The 26,647-nt window shown below is 53.0% G+C and overlaps 1 protein-coding gene across 3 annotated transcripts; it reads right to left on the reverse strand.

The window, feature by feature from the left end:
- Nucleotides 1-1,784: 1,784 nt before the first annotated feature.
- On the reverse strand, nucleotides 1,785-26,510 carry SEC14L5 (SEC14 like lipid binding 5). Of its 3 annotated transcripts, XM_077316007.1 has the most exons (17): nucleotides 26,370-26,499; nucleotides 22,590-22,668; nucleotides 18,054-18,129; nucleotides 14,823-14,972; nucleotides 14,585-14,716; nucleotides 12,538-12,666; nucleotides 11,583-11,796; nucleotides 10,176-10,288; nucleotides 9,625-9,814; nucleotides 8,937-9,025; nucleotides 8,765-8,835; nucleotides 8,510-8,681; nucleotides 7,960-8,094; nucleotides 7,472-7,609; nucleotides 6,856-7,101; nucleotides 6,237-6,415; nucleotides 1,785-5,399 (listed from the first exon to the last, which is right to left on the reverse strand). In XM_077316007.1, exons 3-17 carry the CDS (start codon nucleotides 18,114-18,116, stop codon nucleotides 5,294-5,296), a joined length of 2,127 nt encoding a protein of 708 aa, XP_077172122.1. In that variant the 5' UTR covers nucleotides 18,117-18,129; nucleotides 22,590-22,668; nucleotides 26,370-26,499; the 3' UTR covers nucleotides 1,785-5,293. The 3 variants fall into 3 exon arrangements, with proteins under 3 accessions (XP_077172122.1, XP_077172121.1, XP_077172123.1); XM_077316006.1 differs by lacking the exon at nucleotides 22,590-22,668 and having other exon boundaries at nucleotides 26,370-26,510; XM_077316008.1 differs by lacking the exons at nucleotides 22,590-22,668; nucleotides 26,370-26,499 and adding an exon at nucleotides 21,101-21,287.
- Between the last annotated feature and the right edge of the window lie 137 nt (nucleotides 26,511-26,647).

A 26,647-nucleotide genomic window follows, 5' to 3' on the forward strand; every position in this document is an offset into this window, starting at 1 on the left:
ATCTGTGGGCTGTATTTAAAGTGTTGCGCGGTGGACACACTGGCCAGCTGCTGACCCACCGGCTTTTCCTCGGGCTGCAGAGTCAGCCGAAAAGCAGAGGGTGCCTCATCTCCACGGAGGCTGCGTGTTTTCCACTGTTTGATAGGTTTTTAAGCTGCCGTGAGCCGTCCCAAGACCATTTGGAGAGGGGCGGCCTATAACCCTAAATAGAAATAACTATTGCACAGTTACATTTCCAAACAGGCCCCGTCAGGGGAGATATCGAGGCCTTCCTTTACCGCAAGAGGTGCAGATTTCCCTGGCATAATGGGGATTGGGGGAAATTTGATTAAGAAGAAAAAATTCAACCTGATTTTGCACCATCAGCCTTAGCCTAAATTGACAAATGGAGACGGACATTTGCTGTTTCCACTCTAGTACTGGGGTCAGTCCTGAGATGCATTTTCAGCCACTGTAGTAACCCCCTCCCCTTTGCCAGGTCCCTCTCCTAGAGAGAAAGCTGCTTGCCGAACTGCCGAAAGACGCCCGCATCGTGGTCGCCCGCTTCCCCTTCCTCCAATGGACCCTGAGCGGCGTGACCGGTGATGGCTTGGAAAGCGTTTGGGTCTACAATGTCAGCACTGTGCGGCAAGCCCAACGGGGCGCAGCAGGAGAAAACCCGGTGCAGCAGGAGAAAACCCGGTGCAAGAGGCAACATACGCTGTGTGCTGAGAAAGAAAGGACACTCGGAACCAGATTTCCGGCCTCTCTCGGCGGCCCGAAGGACAGGTGTGGCTTCGGATGTGAAAACCAGCGAGGAGAACTGTTAGGCGCTACTGTAGCTTGCTCAAATCCAGATTAATTTGTTGAGTGATTCTTTGGGTTTCTTGCAACTGACAGTCGCTTTGAAGGTTCTTGGGGTGCTTATATGTCCCCAAGGAATGTCAAGCTATGTTCCAGTCACCACCTTGGGTCACAAGCAACAAACTGCTCGAGGCCAGACCCCTGGGTATGCTCTTATGGCAATTTACCTGGAAAGTAATAAAACGCGGCTGCCCTAGATTTTTACACTGGTCCCTGGCATTCCCTCATTTTCTGCAGAGGCAAGAAAACTGTAAGGTGTAAAGAACAGGCTGTGTTAGGTACTCGTCCAGTGCAATATTTTACAGAGAATTATTAACTATGCAAGAAGACGCCCCAGGGGATGGATTGATTAACTGGATTTTTAGACCGCCCTCCCATTTTAGGGCCGCTTGAGGACTTCAGTTGTTTACTTTTGTCATCGGCCTCATGAAATTTGCAATACACCCTGTTTCATTTGTCTGTTGGGAGGCAGGGGGAAAGGACAGAATGGAACAGCTTGCACCTGAGAATTCGACAAACTCATTCTTAAAATCAAATCACGACTCTCTTCCTCGACTTCCACAATCTTTGGAGCCCAGCGGATCCTTGGAGACCGACAAGGTTTAATTCTGAGCATAAGCTTTTGCGTGCGTGTGTGCTTCTTGAGTGTGCAGGCACACGAAAGCTCCTACGCAGAATTCCACTATCTCTGTCCTCAAGGGGCTGCTGGACCCCAGTAATAAATAAGGGATTTATGTAGAGAGTTGGAATCCTGAGAGATCTCCAGTCCCTGTCTGTAGACTGGAGGCCTTAATGCCAAGTGTAGCTCTGGACCAAGATTCATTCAGGGACGGGAAAAGGGTGGGGGGAGTGGATGAGACCGCGAAGGATCCTGGGAGCACAGCCACAGGTCAGGCACCCGCCTCCCCCACCGCTTGAAGTCAAAGAGTCTTTCCACCAGATGAGCGGGTTAACTTTATTTTTAATTTACAGAAAGGAGGACAGAAACAGACCAGCAATACCCAACTCCTCCTTGCCAGAATACAGCTTTAGCCTGGCTGCTGACCAAATAGTGATCCCTTCTCTCCCCCAACTGACAAAAATGAACCACTTTTTTTTTAAAAAAAGGAGAAGAGACGCGCATGCAAGCTTTTCTGCGTTGTCAGAATGCCCTTGTGAGCCGCACAGCTGTCGAGCACTTCCGCCCGCCGGGAATGGCTCAAGCAGCGCACGGAGGGCCCGCCGGGAGAGACGAAGGTGCAGCGTGACCCTGCGTCTCTGAGCAACGTCCTTCAGGCGGCCCTTGCCGTGGGCTGCCGAGAATGGCTTGCTGTGTTTTTTAAAAAGGCTCACATTGAAAAGGTCACAGTAGGATGGTTCCAGAGAGCCGTGCAGCCGCGGGGGAAGGGGAAAGAAACCTCTCCTAACGGGGTCAAAGACAGAGGCAGCTCCGGGCCCCTTCAGGACAAGACCGGGGTAGGGGCAGGGGGGCTATGGCTATAGAGAGAGGACCCAGTAACGTTCCCTCTGATTCCCCCACACATCCTGAGAGAGGCATAACCTGAAAATGGGCAGCACAGGGACCCTGCACAGCTCGAGCTGTTCCCTAGAGAGAACAGCTCACATTCTTTGAGAAGGGGTTCACATTCACCAAAAACGCAACTAGATGACAGCTATCTTGTTGGATTCAGGTGGGCAGCCGTGTTGGTCTGAAGCAGCAGAACGACATTTGAGTCCAGGGGGACCTTTGAGACCAACTGCGTACGAGCTTCCACACATATGATCTCTTTAGGGAGGGAGTCCTAGTTTCCCAGAAGCTGAGAAAACTCAAGCACAGAATTTTCGACTAAGTTTGTACCCCCACCCCCACCCCCCCAAAAAACCTGTCGGTCTCTCCAGTGCCGCTGGACTCGAATCTAGCTCTTCGCCCACAGACTGCCCTCTGAAAACTAAAGAGAAAACACAGCCCTTTTAAAGACAAAATGCTTCTTAGCTATTCGCGTGGAGTTATCAAGCAAGCCTCAATATTTGCTAACAGCTGCTCTTCCCTTCCATCAGGGGGCCAAGTTCTCCCGAAGGCCAAGCTCTGCCAGCATGGATCCCAAGTGCGTGCGTGTGTGTGTGTGTGGGGGGGGGGTCATAGTAGCAGTGCTGATCTCCCACAGGCAGTCCTATCCCCCCGCCATCCTACCAAACCTCAAGGCAAACTGGCGGTCCAGATCAGGGGTCAGGATCAGCCCTCTCAGATCATACAGGTGGGCACTGGCTCCCCCCTGGACACCTGAAAAGGAAAACAACAATGCACAAATGCGGTTGGGACAGAGCGTCTTCGCTTTATGGCTCAGAATAGGTCTTTGAATTGTAGGATTTCTGCGTTAAAAAATAAATAAATAAAAACACCACTGGGATTTTGTAGCTGACAGGTGATCTACATAGCAAGTGGCTCCAGTCCACGCCAGTAGAGGCAGTTCACCGGTGCGACTCCGGAAAGCCTGGCTTTAAAAAAAACGACCGCGCTGAGCATGCGTGCTCTCAGAAGTGTCCTCTTCATTGTGCCATGATTCAGTACTCCACAAAGAACTGAAAATTTTCCCCGCCCAGGACGTGGCTTGTACTCGGCTACGCCTGGCCTTTGTTCGGAAAACCGGCCTCAAAAGGCTGCAACTGTGAGTCAAAAAGCAGCCACGTTCGGGTTTGGGTGTGTGCTTAGTTCTTCCTCCGCTTAGCTGTAATGGAGGCATGTTCCAGCCGCCTCCTCCACACAACTGTCGGGGATTCGGTTCGCGAAACCAGCTCCGGCAGCTAATTCCCCGTGGTGCCTCTACATGGCACATCAGCAAGCGCTGTGACGCGCTCTGCAGAGAAGACCCGTCCTGGTTGGCTTCACCTCCGCATCCCAACCGCGCAGCGAGCTTCTGAACAAGTGCGCAAGCAAGCAAAGTTTTTCAGGATCCAGCCGGGCCCGTCTCCCAGCCAAATGGCGGTACCGTCCCCAATTAAAAGAAGCAGAAAGAAAAGCCGGTCAAGGAGAACCCCCTTTCTGTGCCTCGCTTCTTTTCCTTCTGTAGGCAATGTCACCTTCATGTAATCACCGACTCCGTAAACCGAGGCCCTCCGACTCCAAAGCTTGTGCGGGCAGCAGTGTCATCGGGGGAGAGTGTCCACAGTGCCCCTCGCAGCCCCGCCCTCCCCGAGTTATCCTGCGAAGAGTCCGTATAGCAGCAGCAGCAGCGAAAGAGTAAGAAAAGGGGAGACGGCTGGAATGCGGACCTGCACCCGCACTACCCTTTTCAGGCCAAACACCTGAGGGCAAGAAAGAGGGAGGGCCCGTAACAAAGAGCTTAGTTGCACCTAGAAAACGATATAAATAAGTTATTACATTGAAACCTTCATAGTAGTTGAATAAATATGTCCTTAAGAGTTTTAAGTTTGATACGCACACGCCGACCCTCACACACACGCTTAAAGTGCCTGCCCACTCCCCCCTCCCCTCCCCCCAAAAAGAAACCCGAGTTAGCTCCCGTTATCAAAAACAAAATCTTCTCATTGCGGCATAAGAGCTTTTGTGCCTACGGAAATTAAATATTGCTTTGCTTAGCCCTTGTACCATGATGCAACCCGCTTTCTCCCCCGAGAAAGGGGGGCAGGGTACGGATTTACTCATTTTATTGCTCACAGACCTGAGGAAAAAACGGGAAAGTTTAAAGGGGCGGGGATCAGTGCTGCTCCTTTAAGAAAGAAGCCCTTTCAGTGCACTGTAGGATAAGCTTGAGCCTACGTCGTTTGAGACGTCTTCTCAGGGATGGCAAAGTCTTAAGTTAGCTAGCAATATAGTCGGGCATCTAAACTCCGAGATATGTCTCCTACTTCAAGGAGCCTGGAAATGTGCATTTTCCCCTCCCCTCCCACGTCCCTTTATATACACCTCAGCAGAATCGATCGTATCGCTGCTATTTGCACCTCGTATAAAACTTAAAGTCGCCTGGCGGATCCCCCCCCTCTCCCCCAAAAAACTACATTAGGATTGGCTTTGTTTGTTTGTTTGTTTTTGCTACACGTGAAATTCTACAGGTCCTAACGGGTAAGGCGACATCAGGCAGCTCTGCAGTTACAAAGAGCGACGCTGTCTGGGAAGAGCCCTTTAACCACTGGAGTTATGTACAGCTCATGCAAGAGGAGAGTGCTGTGCCCTCTAATGCCCGGGCGGCTCTGCCTGACAGTCCGGGAACGCCAGGCCTCTGCCGCTTCGAAGCACGCAAGCCCGTTCCCTTGAAAATAAATAAGGATGTCAAGCAGGCCGCCCCCTGGGAACCATCTCCCGTCCCAGTCGCCGTTCTTTGCCGCCTCCCGCGAGGCCGTCCTCGCGGCGCTCCCACTCAGCCGTCTGGCTCTTTGGTTCGGTCCGCGGGGCAGTCCTGAGTGAGGCCGTCCGGGCCCGGCAGGCAACTGCTCGACGCTCGCCTGGGGGAGGTTATCTGGAAATGAGCGAGCTGCTCTGCGATTGGTTGGAAGAGGTCGTCGCGCCGCTGAGTTGGGAAAATCCGCTGTGGCAGGACTCCAGGCTTGACATGGACCCCCTGCGAGGGAAGGAAGCAGGATTCTTAGACAATCCCCAAGTGAGGCCTGAGAGGAGCTAGTCTCGCTTGGCTGCCTGGACACGGGGGTCCCTCAGAAAGCCCTCTTATCCAGTGAGGCTTTTTTCTCTTTTTGAATTGTGGGGAAACCCTTAATTAAAAACCTGCGGGGAGAAAATAAAAAGGATCGGCTCAAGCGACGGTGCGGGACCTCTCGGCAGCTACGCTCCACGGATTACCCCTAATGGGATTTGGGGCTAAGGCTGATTCACCCGGGAAGACCCCAGATGTCGGAGGCCGGATGACACGTGTCAGGGACGGGACGGAAGAGACGGGGCAGCAGCTCAGTCCACAAGGAGTCGGAGCACTGAGGTTGCTCCCCAAGCAAGGAAACCAAATAATTTGGCGGTGGGATTGGTTCCAAGGCACATTCAGATGAGTAGTGCAGCACTGTCCTGGATTTAGGCCAGTTAAGCAGGCCAGCTGCTAGAACAACCATGTTCTGTGCTACATCCTGCCCGCCCTGGTCAGGAAAGCTCCCCTTCTTCTCTGCGTACGTTGTCGAAAAGGCTGCGCCGTACAACAACGTTCACGGACTCACTTGGATAAATGATTAGGGTCTGCAATCTATCCTGCTGTGTACAGTCTGTGGTAGGAGAGATCCTGCCCTGCCCGGCGCAGGCTAGCCAAATCTCGTCAGATTTCGGAAGTCAAGCAGGGTCGGCCCTGACTGCCACTGGCTGTCCCGGGTCGCTGACTGTACCGACTCCCTGTGTGACTCCGCAGAAATGAGATCGATAAGGACGGCGAGCGAGGCAGCGGCGGCCCCTCCCCTCCTACCTGAACTCCTTGGAGGCGAGCACCTCATAGTAATACATCATCTTGCACTTGTGGTTAGAGACCTGCAGGGAGGCTAAGACGTCGTCCACCCGGGAAAGGCTGCTCCCGGCACAGGCCACGGGGCTGTGCATTTTCCACTGGAGGATGTAGAAGCCGGGCCAGCGAGTCACGTGGGAACCCTGGGGGAAAGGGGCGGAGCCAGAGGAACGAGTCACGGAAACACTAACGGGAGGTCGTGCCATCATGGAAGCCGTCTGTGTTACTCGGAACCCAACAGTGAAAATACGGGTTTTTTTAAAACAAAAGGGGCCATGAAACTGATGGATGGGAATCTAAAAACATCTAGAAACATCCCTACACCTACCTACTTTCCTTCCATCCATCCATCCATCTATCTATTTATTTATTTTATAAATTTGATCTATAGGCTGCCCATCTTACAGTAGGGTCATGGTGGCTAACACTGACAAACAAAAATAAATATCAATGTAAAAATTCTTAAAAAATGAACTGCATCTTAATTTTAAAAGACGAACCCAACAGTCTATGGGTAAATCGCTTGGGGAGGGGGACAGGGTAGACCAGGAGGCCGACAATGGAAGGCACAATCACAACTGACCTGGATGCTCTCGCCCTCCCGGCAGACCAGCGGGGACTCCACGCGGCTGTAGTCCACCCCCAGCGCCCAGCTCTTGCCGATCAGCTGCACGTTCTCCCCGGTGGACAAAGTGCTGGCCACGGCAGCCTCCTTCCGGCTCGTCTCCGGGGCGCGCTTGGAGTGGAAGAGGCTGAACGCCACGTCCCCCTTCAGGATGTCAAAGTCCCACGTGATGACCGACTCGCCTTCCAGGATCTCGACGACTATCTGGAGAGACCAAAGCCACCGCAAGCATAAGTGCGAAGGATTCAGCTGATGCGTGAGATATACAAGTCGTCTTTGTATGTACAGTAGTGCAAAGTACGGTATACCTTTATACTCCATAAAACTAGGCACTATTTTAAGTGAGATGTGTATTATGGGTCCTCATTCTTGTCCACAGTGTGTTAAATTTGTGGGTGTTTTCTCAGGGCAGCTGATCTTGGCTGTCTGGAGATCAGGTGGAATAATGGGAGATCTCCAGGTTCCACCTAGTGAGAAGCTTTCCACTCCTCCAGCGTTTCTTAACTGACCAGGAGACCCACCCCTTCCTGACCAGGAGACCCGCCCCCTGACCAGGAGACCCGCCCCTTCCTACCTCGTGGGGAGCTCCTTTGAAGATACTCGCAGAGTGATAGATTGTTTCTGTCCAGAGGCGGATGTGGTCGGAGGTTTCGGGCTCCTCGTCGGTTTGATACAGCGATTTGGGGACAAGTCCCCCCTCAGGAACATTACACTGTGGACAAGTGGGAGACAGACAGTGAAAGTCCGGCACAAAACCCAGATCTGCACCCCTGAACCGTGTCAGACAGCAGGGCTGCTCTGCTCCCGCAAGCCACCATGCGAGGATAAACACAGACCACAAAGAGGACAAAGGTGGGCGAGGATAGGGGGTGGGAGAAAAGGGGCTGCCAGATGGACACCTGGAAGTTTATACATTCTGCCGCCAACAGGAACGCGTCCGCTGATTGGCCACTCTCAAAGTATGATGGCAAAATCCTGTTTGAGGGTGCAATCGTTCCAAAGAGACTGTTCAAAAGAGGAGCACCGTTTGCCTTGAAGCCATCGGCTTTGGATCCAACTCACCACGCATTCTCCTCCGAGGAAGTCTGGGATCACGTCTTTGTCGAGATAGTCCACGAGCCCCCCGGGCCCTTGATAGTTGTTGCCGCTGTAAATGAGGAACTTCTGCCTGGTGTTCTCGTTGATGAAGGGGCTCACCTGGAATGGAGACCGGAAGCCGCACAGAACAGCTCACTGAGGAGGATGCACAGAAGCCTCGTTACAAGCACAACCCAAATCCACCAGGAGTGGAAGAACCGGGGTCCTTCCCTTCCTCTGCCCACAACAGGCACCACGTGAGGTCGGTGGGGCTGAGAGAGCTCTCGGAGAACTGCTCTATGAGAACAGCTTGAAGAGAACTGACTAGCCTACGGTCAACCAGATGGCTGAACGGGGAGGAAGACTCGGGAATCCAACCCGGCTCTCCAGATTAGAAGCCGCTGCTCTTTACCCGCTGCACCATGCTGCCTGCAGGCTACGGTCACCGCCACGGGAAGTCCTGATTGCCAGAAGCCGACACAAAACCCACGTTGCCTCGCGGGCAAGGGGGAGGCAAGATCCCTGCGTCACTCACCAGGGTCCACAGGACCGGGAAGACTCTGGGGGCGCGCACGATCAGGAGCCTCCCGAGGGTCTCGGGGTAGTTGTCCTCGACCACCTCGATAATCCTCAGGAGGGCTTTGACCCCCGGCCGCCAGAGATGCCGCATGTTGAGCCCTTCGAGGTCGACGAGGCAGGTCCAGGACCTGCAAGGGAGGAAGCCCGTCAGGCCCGCCTTGGAGGGGGAGCGGGAGGACTCGGGCTGCCTGCTCGGGACTCCCGCACTCACGTGATGGGGCGGCCCAAGAGGCTGGTGTTCTCCTCGCACCTCTTCTGTCCCTCCTCGTTAATGGACAGCACCTGGGGAGGGAAGCAGGCGCAGGCGGCTGTTACTACAGTGCAGTTCTGAGCCTTGCAATAAACAAGGATCTTTATTGTTATGGTCTGAAGTCCTCTCTTACGTGACGAAGGAGCGACTCCTCTCCCAGGGCTTTCACGAGCCCTTTGGTGTCCATCTGGCCGAGGCGCAGGATGTAGAGGGGCCGTCCATCTTTGAAAAGAAAAATGAACAAAGCGGCTCGAGCACAGAGATCCTTTTTGTCCCGCAAAGGGAAGAGTCGACCCCAAAACAAGCAAGCCAACAAGATTAGTTCCGTATCCACTGGAGGAGGGAGAGGGAGAGAGCACTGTTGTTTTTATACCCCGCTTCTCACTCCCCGGAGGAATCTCCAAGCGGCTTGCAATCGCCTTCCCTTCCTCTCTGCACAACAGGCACCCTGAAAGGGAGGCGGGGCCGAGAAAGTTCTGAGAGAACTGCTCTGTGAGAACAGCTCTAAGAGAGCAGGGATTGGCCCAAGGTCACCCAGCTGGCTGCATGTGGAGGAAGCATGGGGAAATCAAACCTGGCTCTCCAAATTAGACGCTCCCGTTCTTAACCACAACACCACCCTTGCTTTCAGTGAAAGAGATTCTGCTGATCTGCAATGCCCAGCTATGGCGATCGCAAAGCTCCCAAGAACCTCTGACTGGGCCTCCTTTCTCAAGATGCCTGCAGCTTTGGAATCAGACCTCGGTGCCTTCTTGGGCAGCCGCTGACCCCCGCCTCCCTGAGGGCACTGCCCGGCCCCCCCTGCAGCAAGCTCCCCCCACCTCTGTCCTGGTAGTGCCAGCCTCCAGTGTAGTACTCCTCCAGCAGAGGGGGCGGCCTCCACGTTTGCAAGATGTAGTCCACCTGGTACTGCTTGCGCCAGGTCAGCGACTGGCAGAGCATCTCCCGGGCCTTGTCGATGTGGAAGTCGCGGGCCCTCAGGAAGCGCAGGATGTGCTCGTCCCTGGGGATCTGAAGCGGGGAGAAAGGGCGAGGCGACAAAACCGGTTTAGGGCTCGTGAACACCCCCAGGAAAACGGCTGAAAAGGCACGATAAAATCCCTGTGCCTGTCCGCGGCCATCGTAGGAGTAGTAAAGGCAGGGGGAGGGAGCAAAAGGGAGGGGTTTAAGGGTGCAGGGAGTGATGTCACTGCTGGGGGTGTGGTGAGGGGGCGTGGTCAGCTGGCATGACTTCCGGAGCTCCCCAAAGTCTGAAAAAGGATTACAGGGGCCTTAAACACAACGCCTTAAACTCAACGCAATCCGCGGCGCTGTTCAAGGCCCCGTGACGTCTCCGTGCTCCGAACGGAGGGGTTCCCCCGCAGCCGCTCACCTTGCCTTTGTGCGTTTCTTGCAGCCACTGGCGGAGTCGGATGAGGCAGCTTTCTTGCATGGGGGTCAACTGGCCCAGGCATCTTTCTATGTAATCGGCGTCCAGTTTGTCAGCTGAAACAACACCGGAGGGAAGCCAGTCAACCGGACTGTCAACGCATGCCTGTTACTTATCATTGGTTCTGTGTTGAGGACCGGCCAGCTGAGGCGGAGCGAAGGGACGCTGGCAGGGGCTCATGGGAATTGTAGTCCATGGACATGTAGAGACCCACAGCTTGGCTGGTCTACTCTGACTGACAGTGGCTATCCAGAGTGCCAGGCTTCCCCATCCACTGCTGCCTGGCCCTTTTAGCCAGGGATCGAACCTGGGACCTCCGGCATGCCAAGCAGAGGCTCTACCACTGAGCCAGGGCCCCTCCCCAACTAAGCAGTGGGTAGCTGCACCTTCCGCCTCTTTCCTATCCTGTACTCAGTCCCCGCCCCAATTGTCCACTGAATCCACTATTTTAAAATCCTGTTTCTGTCCTTCTCCCCCCCAACTCCTTAATGCATTTACATGCACGGCGGGGAGGAGGGCTTTTAGAAAGACCTGCACATACAACTAAGTTGCCCTTATCCTCCCTGAGCCCTCAAGGCAACATACTGATGCAAGGCCAAACAAACAGAAAAAATCTGAAATAAGAAGAGGCGAGATCAAGCAGTCCTTCTCCCGGAGGGGGTCACAGAACAACGGCTTGCGTAATCTTTGGCAGCGAAAAACACACCCTTCCGCCCAGCGCTGCACAAGCTGGGCGTTCACCTTTCACTACGAGGACAGCTTCGGCTCCTCCGGAGCAAGGCAGAAGCAGAAGGCTGGCCCTTTCCCCCCTGGCTTTTGCAGGCCGCCCCAAAGAAGCTATTGGCCGAGGGATGCGGCGGAAACGCTCAAAATAAACCGAGAGGAAGGGCTCTCCCCGGGGCCGCTCGGAAAGCAGATGGGCACCTGCAGGCGAGAGCAGCCGCCCGCCCGCCCGCTCACTCGGAAAGGGAACTCTGTACCAGGAGAGCCGAGCCGCAGGACGGCAGCTGCGTCGTCGGAGGCCGCTTGGGAACAAAGAGGAAAGCAAACATGAGGGAGGGGGGAACGGAGAGGCGACAGGGCTCCCTGGGCCGGCTCGGCAAGAAGCAGCGGGAAGACATCTTTGTCCCCCAAACACAAGCTGACAGTGCGTTAGGACAGGCACAGAACACCTCCGGCCGTGCAGCTGCCAGGCGGCAGGACGGCCACAGAGAAAACCAGGCTCCCCCCGCCCCAATGAACCGCCAGCCACGGATCGACAAAGCAAAGGGAGGACGGTGCGCTAGGCCATCTGCTCCAGGTCGGCACAGGCAAAGGCAGAAGGAGTCTGGGGATCGACTGGCCGCATACCGTCAGGGGGGGACGACTCAGCGGAAGGACAGGTGCCTCCGTTCCCTTTGTCGCTTCCTTGCGTTCCGGATTCGGACGGCGCTTTGCTGTTTTCATGCTGTGACGGAGCCTGGCTGGCCACCTTCTCGCAGACCGCTGGAGGGGTCCACCGGGGGATGAACGTGATGCCCTGGGAAATCAGCTCCTTCAGATAATGCTCAATCACCTCTTTACCCTGGAACCAGAGCATTGATTAGATGGGTAAACCTGTATTAATAACAACAACAATAGCTTTATTTTTATAGCCTGCCCTTCCGAATTGGCTCACGACGGGTAACAATAGGATATGTTCAATTTATGTCTACAATGGGAAAGTTTTTGAACGTCTCAACTGAATCATGTTAAGCAGATGACATTAAATTAGATGTGTAAACCGCCTTCTTAATCTCGCAGAGGTGTCTGGCGCTCACAAAGCAAAACGTGTCCGACGTGGATCAGTGGACACGTTTTTTGGGTGTGAAGAACTGGGTTCAAATCCAGTCTTAGCTATGACTTCACAATACTTTAGACTGAATGACCCCCACCCCGAAGAGACGCTCCAATCGATTTTAATATTTCTTGTTAACAGGATATTAAGGTAAACGTTTTAACGTTATTGCTTTCATTTGAGCTAATTGTAACTTTATACAGGGACTGTACGGACCCAGAAAATGTTATCGGGCCAGAATTCCCAGATAGGGTGGACTATAAATCCCCTCCCATAAATAAAATTAAATAATAAAATGAAACCAAACGCAAAATTTAACTCAGAATCCTCTAACAAGGGGAACATGATGGCATTTGGAACGAGACTTCCACCTCGGCTGATCTAATTCCGCAACCATTTTTGCCAAAATGTGGCAGCCTCGGAGTTTCCCGAGCGACTTGACTTCTTCGGCCTCACGTCCTCCAAAAGGAAATCCTGCAGATGCCTCACCCGCTTGATGTTCGCTGTGTACTGCTTCATGGCAATCTTCTCCACAGTGTTCTCGAAGCCAAAAAACGATTTGATGTCCAGAGAAGCAGACTGCTCGAAGCAAGTCCAGTCTTCGTTCTCGGGGTGGACCTAACCTCGGACAAAGACGGGGCACGGTCAGAGATCTGCACACAGGCCGGTGCTTCCAGAAGCAGCAGCTAGGAAGCCCATTTAGGACAACCCCCCTTCCCCAAAAAATATTTGGCCTTCTTAGGAAGACAGCTTCGGGTTCATCAAGGCACGGCAAACAAGGTCTCAGAGGTCCTTGTCTCCTTTGAGACTCCCTGAATCTCCTGGAATTGGCCTATATCACATTTATCCCTCTGTGTTCCTAGAAAACGTTCCCTCCTGTGTGAAGGGGTAGATCAGAAGGCTGCGAGGCAATCTAGCCAGACGAATGAGAACGGGAAGGAGATCGTAGACATTTGTTTTTGAAAAAAAGATGAGGAAAACAGGGGACGGAGGATTAAGTGATGCGATCTTCCTCTTCCGTCTCTCCTATCAGCTGTCACGGAAAGTGAAACGTGAGCCCTTGCTCTGCTCCATCAGACCACCTTCTCTCAGGGCTGAAAGGGAGGAAAATTACACCAGAACACGACAAGAATGAGAAGCATTGAACGGCCGCCGGGCCACCTGGGAAACAGGCCCCCACATGGGCCTAAATGCAACGGGGGGAGGGGGGGAGCTGGCAGCTCCAAATACAGGCCGCCCAGAAGAGTTAAAAAGTAGGGACGCTGCACAATTTCTAGGCAGAAGGAAGATTTGTGTGTGTGTGTGTGTTTATATGTGCGTGCGTGCGTCACGCCCCTCTGGGGACAGTAAATAAACCCAACTAGAAGAGGGAAAAAATGTCCTAAGGAGAAGGACAATGGAGAGGAAGCCGGTAGGTTAAATAGCCCACCCAGCCTTACAACGGTTCAGCAGTGACCCAGCAGGGCCTTCTACCTCTGGGTCCAGTTCTGGCTTCTGTCGCCACCCCCACCCCAGCGAAAACAAGAAAGAGTGACTGTACTTTTAAGCGACTGGTCTATGGCTCTAGCACACCCCGGCATCTAAAAGTCCTGCTGGGTTTTAGGTCGCTACGAGCCACCAAGAGCAGCTGCTCCCTTCCGAGCGGCTCCGCTTTCAAGAAGTGTCCTGAGCAGACGCCAACAAAGCAGGTAAGTAACACAATCTGGGCTTTTGTTTATCCAACACAAAAGGGTATCGAGTTGCCTCCGAGGATGGACTGAGCCGCCTTTCGTACCCCGGGCCAGCCAAAGGAGTAAACCTCTGCTGCACCAAGGGTGGGCTGACATAGCCGGTGGAGACCCTTCCTGGAATATAAGCTTGCAAAAGAACCCTCCGTCAGATATAAGCAAGAACGAACGGAGATCCTTATATATCCCAGGGAACTCCATTTGTATCTGAACGGTGCTCAGGCCATTTCCGCTTTCTCTGGTTTCCGGTACTCCAGTAAGGAGAACTAGTTCCGAAGGAGATATACTAGATCGAAAATATAGTATGGAACGGGGAAGGGGGGGGGAACCTCCCTTATTTTCAGAGCCAAGCCTAAAGCAAGCTGTAACCACAAGCAGAGAAAGCAAGTTTTCTTGTCGAAAGCTCTCCGTCCAGCTGGCCCAAACGGAAAAGGACGCAGGGCCACAACTCAAACAAGCAAGAACTCAGACCCTCATTTACAACTTCCCACACCAGTTAGAATCTGGCAGGTAGCCGTGTGGGTCTGAGCAAGGTATAAGCTTCGCCATTGTGCCTGCACGCAACAGCTTATACCAGGGGTAGTCAAACTGCGGCCCTCCAGATGTCCATGGACTACAATTCCCAGGAGTCCCTCCAGACATCTGGAGGGCCGCAGTTTGACTACCCCTGGCTTATACCTTGGTTGGTCTTGTAGGTGCCACCCCCCTGGACTCAAACTGTGCTGTGCATGAAGCGACCAGATGGGTCCCGAGAGAACAAGAGGCTCCCTGTCCCTGGGACCAGGGGCCTAGGAAGGGCGCGTCCTTACTGAGTAGTTGCAGATCTCTAGGACGACCACCCGGCTGGCGAAGGTCTCGTTCTGGGCTTCGATGAGGAGAGTTCGCTCCTTCCAGTTCACCGTGTTCTTCTGGATGAAAAATACAAACTCGACGCCGGCAATCTGAAAGAGAACAAGAAGCACGGGCGGTGAGGAGGCGGGGGAGCGGCCCGAGACGCTTCCTTGGGCTCTAGTGGGGAATCTTCTTCAGCAATCTTCTTCAGCCCACCTTCTTCAGCAACCGTGGCGCGTCGACGTTTAATTTGCAGCTCCGCTCGATGACATGAGTGGCCCCGTCCTCGCTCCTGGATTCCCGGAGGATCTCGCTGCCCAGGAAAACCGGGATCTCCGGACAGGTGGGGAAGCGCTTTTCGTAAGCCTGCGGAACGGACAAGATACACAGTCAGTGCTTTCAGGGAGTGTTCTCTGGCGGTGAAATTCAGGGCCCTCCTTGCTGACCACTCAATTTCAGCCAACAGCAGAATACGCTCTCACACTAATTAAGGTGTCAGTGCTGCCTGGTTGTGTATTTTGTTCCGGGGAGGGCTTCGAAGCCTGAGTTCTCACGGCCTGGGCCAGCCTATTCCCAAATCGTCTTTCAGGCAGGACGACTAACTTTGCTCGGGTTCGATTCCCACCAGGACGAGAGATCAGACCTTCGAAGCATTGCAGAGCGCCCGGCTTTGGCATTCTCTTACCCAAAGGCCTCACCCAGGTTTCTGATTAGACATGACCTTCTCATATAAAAGCAGGAAGGATAATCAAAGCCCGAGCGCTCACGTGCTGCTCCTGATCTCTCGTTTGGGACTGCGGCGACCCTGAGGGGTGTGGCCCGGGCATGGATGACCCCACAGAGAGGTGAACTTTGGCGTTTCTCAGTCAACGTTAACACAGCGCTGGACGCTGAGAGATACACCTTGGTGCCGACAAAGGAGGAATTTGCATTACTCGGAATTCAAGCCCAACTTGGGAGAGAAACTGTCCTTGTGAGAGTGTTCTGAGTAATAGCTAAAAAACTGGTGGGCAGGATAGATCGCCAGTGGCAGAACTGACTGACCATCAACTGTGCTCCCATGGTGAAGGGAGGCACACATCTCTCCAACACCAAGAGAAGATGCTATTTTTGGAAGGATCCCAAAAGCATAGAATGGAGGGGGGGGGGAATGTTTCACCGAGTACACAATGGTCTATTTCAGGACTATCCAGGGCCCTGGCAAGCACACAATGGCTTAGACTGAAAAACTGCATTATCTTAGGACATGGCTTTGGACATTCGTTAAGCAACCAAGATGCTTCTTTGCCTGTGAGCGAAACTGATCCCAAAACAGGCGAGCCGGGAGCGGCTGCCGTGATAATTTAAAGTAGCTCGGCCTTTGGAGGCCACGTCCCCGCTAAGGATTAAATTGCATTTAATGGTGCAGAAGTGAGCGTGACCCCTTCAAGGTCCTCGTCGAATAAGGCGCAAGATTCTTGGGGAGATCAAACGAGAGAGATGAGCAGAGGGGCGGGACTGCACAGATGTATTAAAGATGGGATCGGTGATATTGCCCCCAAAATAACACACGGAACACTTGCAAAAAAGGTGATTCTCCTCAGATAACAGTACTGTTTTATCCGTCTCTTGGACTAGTGCTTCGGGGAGGAAAACGTGCAAAGAGCTATAATTCCGTCAATAAAATGCATACAGGGATAGGTCTCAGTAAGGTGCTTTTGATGCTGCCAGAATTTCTTTTAAACTTATGTGTATCTTAAGCTAGGACTTGCAGACCTGGGATTGCCACGCAAGGGAGACCCATCTTCCGTGCCTGCTGATTTCCGATGGCACACAGATCTCCTCAAAGAGCTTGGAGCCCCAAGGGCTGAGCAAACTTCTCAGCTCTCTACACTTGTTTCCAACCGGGACAAGATCTCGGCAAAGGATTGCCCTCGCTGTAAGCATGCGAAATAGCCAGTTTCAGGGCATTTGCATCAGGACACCATTAGGTATAGCTGCTGTCGGGCTGCGTGACTTTGCACAGTTCCTTCTTTCTTTAACAAAACGTGGTTTCGGGCCTTTGGGCAAGCAGAAGGGGCCGCTTAAACATCTGAGCAGAAGCACCAGCCTGAAGGGAAACGGTTAAGCAGACTCCCCACCCGCCCCAAACATCAGGCGCTCTGCTCAAGGGGGAATCCTTCCATGGCTGCCTTTCAGTTTAAAAATAAAGCCAGTGGAAAGTTACAGGATGGTCAGGACATGTGTTTCGCCCTTATACCCCGGGACGAAAATACATACGCCGTCAGGCCCGCGGCTCCCAATACTAACAATTAATCTCGGTGTCAGAAACATGATAACTGATACAGGAACGTCTACCCATCCCAGACAGAGGTGGCGAACTAGCCCTTGGCCTCCTGCGTCAGAGGTCACGCGGAAGCAGGTCACAATCCGACAAAAGAGGTCCTGGACGTGACTGATCCCTATGCATCCAGCCCCTGGCTCCTCTCGCTGATCCGCCACAGGTGTTCCCTTGCAGCATAATCGGCCACACAATTCTGTCCTGCCCACATCTTGATACTTCATCAGGAAACATGCGTCTCCCCTGCAGTCCTTCAGTAGCAGAAAGACCTGGGCTGTCCTTCCGGATGGCTGCCGGCACTAACACAGCCTCCTGCACAGAAGTGTACAGAGCGGCTGGGAAGTATTTTGAGGGCCCTGCGCTGGCCACCTTCTGAACAAAGCCAAACAGGCCGAGGGAGGAGAAAAGTGAAGAAGGGTCAGCAAAGTGGCCAGGCCTTCCCAGCGGGGCACAGTTTGCCTGAAGACAGCCTGCAAAGCAACATCTGCCTCACCTTGACCCGGGCAGGACGGTTTTGGGCTGCCGTGGACTGCAGCAAGATTTAGCCTGGCAGAATGTGGAATCAGAACCAGAACTCGGGTCGGCGCTTTAGCCTCCGCAGCTCCCCCGAAAGCCACGGCTGTGATATATCGTGGCGAGGAGGCGGTTCTGCAACTCAGAAAGAGGGTCTCCCTCAAGGTCAGATGCCTTTCCCTCTGCCCGTAACACGCTGCGTTAGCCAATGAATTCAACGCAGGAGCGAGTTTGCGAGGGTGACCCCTCTCAGGTTCCTTACAGCTGCCCCGTTGAGCGCTGACCTAGCCTGAACCGGCTGCGAGAGAGAGAGAGACCGTATTATCCTAGCACGCGGCGATCCGGCTGCGGGCGCTAGAAGGGAAAGGTTACGGCTGAATGCTGATTTCCGGCAGCAAACAGGCTGTGCAGATCCAAGAGGGGGGCGCTTTTGAAACTAGGCTCTGACAAAGCTGTACAAAAGGAACGTGGGTCAAGGTTCGGGCCCGTTGAGTCGTCCCATGGCACAGCTTCCAATCAATCTTGCGTTCAGAACCCAAAACCAGTCGGCACGCCCACCCGACAGTTCTGCAGAACTCTTTCTGCAGACCGAAATTGGGAAGGGGGTCACTTACCGCCATGACGAGCTCAAAGGGGTACTTGTAGACTCTAACAGGGGACTGATATTTTTGCACCATTTTCACTTCACGCCTGTAAGGGAAGAGAAACAGCAATCTGTTAGGGAATCTACGTTGGACGGACCCCCACCCGACCCCGCAAGCCAGAGCACCCATGTCCATTCGGTTTCACAACGAAGTCAATGCTCTTTCCACGTGGCGGAAGGTCAGAGTCGGCAGCGGGAGAATGCACAGGATCACCTGGGATGGGCCAGGTTTCCCACACAGATCAGAAGCCTTTTGAAGCCCTCGGCCCCCACCCCCAGCTCAAGCGCAAGAACCCTTTCCGTTTCGTCTGGCGTGAGAGGCGTCATCATGTCTTGTGGCCACCCCGAGACAAATGCCGTCGAATTTTGACGGTTATTTAAACCAGCCGCGTGCAAAGCCGTGCCCAACTGCGCTAAGAACTCGTGCTAAAAACGTAAAGAGAAATCCGAGCGAAAGACAGCATGTTTGATCCTACGTTGCAGGCTGGCAGTTGAGAAAATTACACCGTTCAGACGAGTGACTCAACACACCTTGTGCGGAATTACAAAAGGCGGCCAGGCTCGCAAGACCCGTCGCTGCCGTTCATTTGCCCCAATAACTGCCGTTCCTCCCCCTACCCCCACACCAAGGGCCTTTGACCCTCACGCCCATCCCAGCCACAAGCACCCAGAGAGATAATGGGCCCGCTCTCACAAAAAGCTCATTGAGTTGTTTTCTGCCTCTGTCGTGAGTGAAGTCTCTAGGCTGAACTTCTCCTACTCACATTCCTGGGCTGAAAACACAAAGGCCTCAGAAGTGCGCTTTGGACACAGGATCCGACCGACTGCTGAAACCGCCACGTGGGATAAAGAACTAATCCAAGTCTCCGGCTGGAAGATGCATGAGCATCAGAAGGCACTCTGCTATGCTAAACATGCCTTCTGGAAGCTTCCCACCTAAAGGCGATTCGGTACCGTTGAGCACGGCACTTTCCCCAACCCCGGAGAAAGAGAGAAGAGACCACGGCCATTCGTGGAGAGGTACCTGAAGCGGGGGGACCGGCTTGCATCGGTCAGTGCATTTGCAGAACGGATACGGACGCTTCGCATGCGCCGAACAGCCGTCCAGGTCTGGGGAAGGCTTCAAGGATTGCTCCCCCAAGGACTACGCCCGGACAGGGCACAGGATCGGAAAAGCTCGCGCTGAAATGAAAGGCTAACGGGACGGAGCCGAGCGACGGAAAACTTTGGTGGAGATCATGTAACGGACACCCGAGAGCCCCAGACAGCACAGAGCACCTTATAACGTAAAAGCTGTAAGGATGATCTCGGGGGCATGCGAGAGCCATCTCTGCAGTGGGGGGACATGGCTGCGAAACGCCGTCGAGAGCGATCCTCCTTGCCGTTGACGGCGAAGGAATCCGTTCCGTCTGCGGCAGAAAGGCTAGACTCCTCGACGAGGATTGCCCTGTCGGTCGCTAGATCCAGCTCCAACGAGATCCTCAGGGTAGAAGCTTCTGAGAGCCAAAGCTCCGATTGTCGGGTCACCAAAGCTCACCCCCCCCCCCAAAAAAGCTCTTGGTGGTCTCTGAGGGGCTGCTGGAGGCCTCAGAGGGTTTTCAAGGCAAGAGACTTTCAGAGGAGCTTGGCCATTACCTGCCTCTGTGCCACGACCCTTGGGGGTGTCCCCTCCAAATACCCACCAGGGCTTAGCTTCCAAACTTGGGCCAACCAGAGGAAATTAATTTGGACCGCAAGAACCCAGGGACTCAGAGTACAATGCTCCCCAGCCCCCAGAGAGCACGACAATAGCAAAAACTAGCCGGAAAGAAGCTTAAGGGGGTGGCAGGTGACAGGGGATGAGCCAGAGGGTTGGGAGTGTCCTGCATAGTGCAGGGGGCTGGACTAGATGACCCAGGAGGTCCCTTCCAACTCTAGGATTCTGTGATTCTTTGATTCTAAGCCCTGAAGGGAACCATTTACGCTTAGGCTGGCAAGAGAATCCACCACTCTATCACCATGGAAACATCATGGCGGAGTCCTTCCTAACCAGCGTTAAGAAAAGTGGGAGGGTGTGATCTCATTTCCCAGTGCCTTTTCCTTGGTTACGCGTTACGTTAGCAACCAAAGGGAACTGCAGTTAAGACTCCAGGCCCTTCTCCACCTGCGAATGGGGTGCGCCAGGTGAGGGCTCCTTGGCAAGAACAGCAGGTGAGGGGGTTGCTCATGCTCCTGGAGTGTCCTGCTTTACGAGCAAAGACCGAATGCTTCTTCACCCCAAAAAACCGCAGACCCTCACACATTTTAAAGCGCCGTATGTCAAGGGCTTTCGAGCCCCGCTTCCCACCTGACCTGCTAATTTCTTGCAGCCTGAAGGGACCCAGGACCGAAACAAGCGGGCTTCCTCGCCCAGTTCTTGCAAGAAAGCCAGTCGAGGTCAGTCGAGGCCGCAAGAGACCGCCTAAAGGCCCATCTGAGTCTTATGCTGGAGGTCTGGTTTTCCGATTTTGCGTCTTTGAAGGTCTCTGAAAGGTGGGGTGGGGTTTGCTGACCACTCCTTTGAGGCCCAGGACCACCTGGCTGAGAGGAGGCAGCATATCAGTTGTTTTTTAAACGCCTAGAACCGGGGAATAGGGACGTAATTCCAACAGCAAGGTTTAAAAAAGAGAAGCTGCTGAGACTCGCCTCGTGAGCCGTTGGAGTTTCTCAGGCACTTGTCACCTGCCTGCAAGCTTTACGCTGGTGCCGGCTTCCCTGAGGTTCATGACTAAGCCCTCCTCTGAAAGGAAAGCAGCTTTCTCCCACCCACACGCCTGCCTTTTCTTAAGACTGAGCCCCCCTCTGGTTATGCAAGTCCCCCTCCCCGCCCCCTCTTGAGAGCTTGCTTGCACGGGAGTCATGAGTGGGAAATCCTACAAGTTGAGCTCCGTGGTTGAGCCTCGCCATCAATGCAGCCGGGCACCCGCTTCCAAGCCAAGCTAACGGCACGGGCTTCCGAAAATTAGCTTTAGAGGCCTGCCGCCTGACGCAAATACATACCCGAAAAGCGTCCATGCACTCTCCAGAGCTTTAAGGGTTAAACGGCCCTTCAGAAGGGACACCGACCCCTCTATCTGGGGCTGGCTTTCCCGTGTGGCGTGGGGGTTAAGAGCGACAGACTGTAATCTGGGGAATTGGGCTGGTTCTCTCACAGTTCTCTCAGAGCTGTCATGTCAGCAGTTCTCGCAGAGCTCTCTCATCCCCATCAACCTCACAGGCCATCTGTTATGGGGAGAGGAAGGGGAAAGTGTTTGCGAGCCACTCTGGGACTCCTTCAGGGGGTAAAATACCAGCTTGTCTTCTAAAATGGCACCCCACAAGTTTCTCTTCCATTCGCTGAGTTGCTTGAAGCAAAGCTGCCTTCCTCTCGGGGAACCAACCCTGCCCCTCCATCTTAGGCAATGCAGCTCCAAGGCTCTGGCCTGGCAAACACAGGGCATGCCCAAGCAGGTGGGGGGTCCTGCCTATCCCCCCCCCCTCCTGATAATATCTTGACTCAAGGTCAGGTGGCGAAGAAGCATCCAAAAAATACCAGGTTTGGAGCGTCACTGCACCCCCCCAGGGCAATGCTACAGCAACGGCCTCTCCGGACTGACTGTCCGGAAAGACCCCAGGGAAGCTGATAAAGAACAGAGCGATACTAAGAGTAGCTGCCTGGTCTGGCAACGAGGAAGAGAGGGATCTACAGAGAGTGGAGTACAGAGATGTAGGAAGCACTGAGGCCGGTGGGTCAGTGAACCAGCCTGCCCCAACTGGTTCATGGGCTGCAGGCAGGTCTGACTTTTCGGAGAGAGTCACGGAGCTCCAGGCCTGCGCAGCAAGAACCAGGCCTCGGGGTCCTTTTCTCCGGTGGCAGCTATTTAAAGCCGGCAGGCTTATCGGAGCTAAATCCCGAACCTGGATTAGCTGTCTCTTTTCGCCCGATGTGCCAAGCTCATCGTCTAATTGCGGGGCAATTTCCTCCCCCTAATAAGCAGCGGTCAGAGCGCTCACCTCCCCACTACGGAATTAACTCTCTCCTTTTTTCCATTCAGACAGGGAGAATGAGCAGCCAGGGCAGGACTGCAGAGGGATGAGGACTGCAGAGGGGAAGCGCTCTGGAGAACGGCTGACGCTGGAAGAGATGGTCCCAACCGCTCACATGCTTCCCTGGAGAGGGGAGGGAAGTGCGCTCCAGAGAACCACGTTGGCAGCTGAGCACCAGCAGCTTCTCCCGCACGGAACGAGCCAGAAGTGGGAAGATGAACTTCCATCAAGGTCATTACGGTCTCCAAAGACTCTCCTGAGTCTCAGGCAGAGATCTTGCGTGTCATCGACTGCCTGAAGACGGCTGGGATTTGAACCGGGGACCTTCTGTGCACCAAGCAGATGCTCCGCCCACTTAGCCACAGCCCCTCCCCTAAGGGTACAAGCATCAGCACTACAGACTGGGTCATTTGCCACACTGGGGCTCTAAAAGAACAACTCAACATAGAGTTGGATACCTTACCTTACGCAAAAGCCATTGATTTTCAGAAATCAAATGATTTTCTCACAGCTCCCTCAGCCTCACCTCCCTCACGGGGTGTCTGTTGTGGGGAGAGGAAGGGAAGGGAATTGTAAGCCACTTTGAGACTCCTTCCAGTAGTAAAAAGCAGGGTACAAAAAAAAATGTAAACTAACCAAATGTCTGATAAATTTGGAAAATAGAAGAATGAGAAACTGATTTGGCGTGTGTATATTTGGTGTTTTGTAACAGCTTTATAGTTTGTGTTTCAGAACTTTGTATTACTTTTATTTCTATTCTTAACAAAAATAAACTATAAATGCATAAATAGACACGGTAAATAAACACCATGATAAAAGGAGATTATATTATCTGGGCCTAAAAATAATACCTACGCTCAACATTGCCTCGCATAAACAAGAAGCTAGCATTTCTAGAAGGATGCTGAAAAAACTAAGGTCCCTCTCATGGAAACTACAAATTCAAAATTGACTGCCAAGCCTTGGAGACTGAAAGAAGAAGAGTTGGGCTTTCATACCCCACTTTTCACTGCTGAAAGGAGTCTCAAGGCAGCTTACAATCACCTTCCCTTCCTCTCTGCACAACAAATGCCCTATGAGGGAGGTGGGGCTGAGAGAGCTCTGACAAGACCGCTCTGTGAGAACAGCACTATCAGGGCTGTGATGAACCCAAGCTGGCTGCACGTGGAGGAGCGAGGAGTCTAACCTGGTTTGCCAGCAAGCCAGTCCTCACGCTGACAGCCAAGTGTCACAGCCTCTGTCGAAAGAACTAGTCACTCAGGACCTATGAACAGCATGCTGCAACTAGGACCGTAGCCCAAGTTTCCCTTCACAGAACGAAGCTCCGCAGCTTCTGATTCAGTACTTCAATCCCGGCTCTTGGGGGACCTCGGGAAATTGTAGGCCTGTGCTAACGGTCACGAGTCTGATTTGTTCCCTGATCCAGGCCCTGTTTGTTCCACATGAGGCTGGAAGAGTCTGTCGCAGCGGAGAACCAAGAGGGACCCGAGAGCATTGTGCAAAAAGACCTTGCTCTGCTGCGCTGCAGGAGGCTCCCTTGGCAGACTCCCCAGAACGCAGGCCTGGAACAAATACCTGAAGGTGCTCGGGAAGGTGCAATGCTGGAAGGAACGTTGCCGTAACTGCAACGTCAAGCCCATCCTAAATTTGCTGGACGGAGCTGTGTGTGTGTGGGGGGGGGGTTACTTCCCCCCAGGCCCTTACAGCCCTCATAAAGAATAAGAAAGTACATTAAGTAAAATAATGCAGTAGAGAGGGCCTTGGAAAGTCCCAGGTTGTATCAGGAAAGGAGCAGAAACGTGAAGTAATGGGTGAGAGACGCAGAAACACAGTAGGAACCAGGCAAGTGGAGAAAGAGGAGCACCAAGACAGTCAGCAGGAAGGGGTCTGTGTAATTCCTTATCCGTGTTCAGAGCACCCCTGGGGAGTAAAATGCCGGAAAGAGGGGGAGAATACAACGGGGAAAGTTATAGGGGAGGCTTTCTTGGTGGCTCTGCAAGGGTTTCCCAAACAGGTGGAAGTTAATTCATTTTTAATGTATTGTTAAAATTAAATATGTTAAACATTTATCAAGCGCTATAACTATATATGGCAGCCTTCCTCAACTCATTCTTCAGGCTTCAAGAAGGTCAACTTGCCCCCTTCTCCCAGAAATGGCCAACGCTGGGCCTGGAGGGGAGGGGTCCTGGGTGGGTGTGTCCACAGCTCTGCTTCCCAACCATATTGTGCAGGGTTGTGCCACTTCTGGGGTTTCTCGAAGCCTGAAGAATGTTTTAGGGGTTTCTCAAGGGGGAAAAAATGAAAATGGCTATTCTAGGGACTGAAAATAATGCCAAAACCTCTTGTCTCCCTATTGGGTTTTTACAAAATCTTGCATTGAAGAGTCCCTTCCTGCTTCCACACAATCTCCCTGATGTGCCGGGGACAGTGGCATTATACTGAGCGGAAGGAAACACACTCTGTACCCATGCTCAAGGGCACTTTGTCCTATATGGCTATCCTATCAATCCACTGGCCTGGAGCACTATCAGGGCTGAACCTGGTTAAGTTCCGGAGGTTCAGGCCAGCTACTGAGAGCTCCAAGGAGAGCTGACACCGCACCACAAGAAGCCAAATCAGCCCACCACCATGGAACTGGATCCTGAGCGGGGGTGTGAATTTGTGTGCATGCAGCCAGAAACGTCCACACCAACACCACCCCATCCCTGCAACATACACATTTTCCCTAAATGCATCACAACCAACCGAGAGGAAGGCAGCTTTTTTCGGATTAGAGAGATCTTCTCACAGCCCCCTCTTTATTGTACTAGAGCTGCCAAAGTAGCGACAGGAGGAACACTTGAGAGGAGAGATGAAGCCATGCGTGAAATGGCTGCTGGTGAACTTGGGGGGGGGGGGAGATTTGCCTAGTCAAACTTTGGAGGGGCGGGGGTGTTTTGCCTGGCCAGGTATGTTACATCTCAAGAAAATACATGCATATAATTAAGGGTGCATTTATACGATATGCAATAATGGATATATTTACAGCACATATACCATACACAGTAAAGTGCATGTAACATCTCAAGAAAATATGTATGTGGGTATACAGTTATATGTTAAAGGTTTATGGGAACAGATATAAGGATATGTTGGATATCGAGAAATGCATATATATATATGTATAGTTAGGGGTTCATGTCACATATCAAAAAACGAAGGCATATTGTTCAGGGTACATTTATACAGTAAAGCATACAATTATAGAGTATATATACAGTACACAGTTATGAGGGCATATCATATCAAGTAAATGCATACATATAGGTGTGTGTATGTGTGTATATATGTGTGTGTGTAGTTAAGGTTGTGAGGGCACAGTTATGAGTGTGTCAAGGGTTTATGTTAGGTATTATAAGGGTATGTTAGGTATGAAGAAAATGCATGCGTATATCTATAGCTCTCTCAAGAAACATGCATGGAGTTGAGGGTGCATTTATACAGTCATGCAGACATTTAATAGAGTATATGAACAGGAATGAAGAAATTATTATCTGGATAAGATGAGAGAGAGGGGGATGGATGAATGGGAGGATGGATGACGGATAGATGGATAGACTTTAATTGATAGATTAGGTATCGCTTGATAGATAGATGGAGCGATTTGTCAACAGAAAAGGGATTGATAGATTTGATAGTGAGACAGATAAGCTGATAGATGAATGGACAGACTGATCGATTTGGATTGCTAGAATAGCTAGCTAGCTGCAGGGAGGACAGAAAAGAGATTCAGACTGAAAGAGAGGGAGGTTGATAGACAAGACTGATAGGTTTTGATTGATAGGACAGCCAGCTAGAGGGATTGATAGATTAACAGAAAAGGGATTGATAGGTTGATAAATACGTTGATAGACAGATTTTGATTGATAGGACAGCCAACTAGAGGGATGGGCGGATTAATAGAAAGAGATTCGATAGACAGAGAGAGGCAGGTTGATAGATTTGGATGGATGGAGGAGATATTGATCAATAGGCACCTGGAGGGCTTGGCAGATTCGAGAGAGATGGAGGGATGATGGGCAGGTAGAGGGATACCCAGACAGCGTGCTGGGTGTTGATTGACAGGTTCGGTATCGATTGATGGGCAGCTGGGGGGCAATAGACAAGCGGGGGGCCGGAGGGGGTCCCTCACCTGCCTGCCTGCCGCCTGCGAGGGCCGAGCCCACCTTCCCCGCCCCTCCCTCTCCCCAGCCCGAGGACTCACCGGTCAGGCGGCGGGGGAGCCGAGAGGGAGCCCCGCGGGCGGCGGGAGCGCCGGCGCCATCCTCCTCCTCCTCCTCCTCCTCCGCCTCCCTCAGCCCTCCTCGACGCCGCTCCGCAGCGGGGAGGGAAGGGGGGGGGGAAGAAAGGGAAAAAAAAAAAAGACCGGCCGGCCCGCTTTAGCCAATCAGCGGCCGCCGAACCCCCGCACGCGCCGGCTCTCGCGCTCTCTCCCGTTAGCTCGCGCGCGCCCCCTAGTCCTCGGCCTCTCTTCAACGGCCG

This window comes from Paroedura picta, chromosome 17 (assembly GCF_049243985.1).
Source record: "Paroedura picta isolate Pp20150507F chromosome 17, Ppicta_v3.0, whole genome shotgun sequence".
Lineage (NCBI taxonomy): Eukaryota > Metazoa > Chordata > Lepidosauria > Squamata > Gekkonidae > Paroedura > Paroedura picta.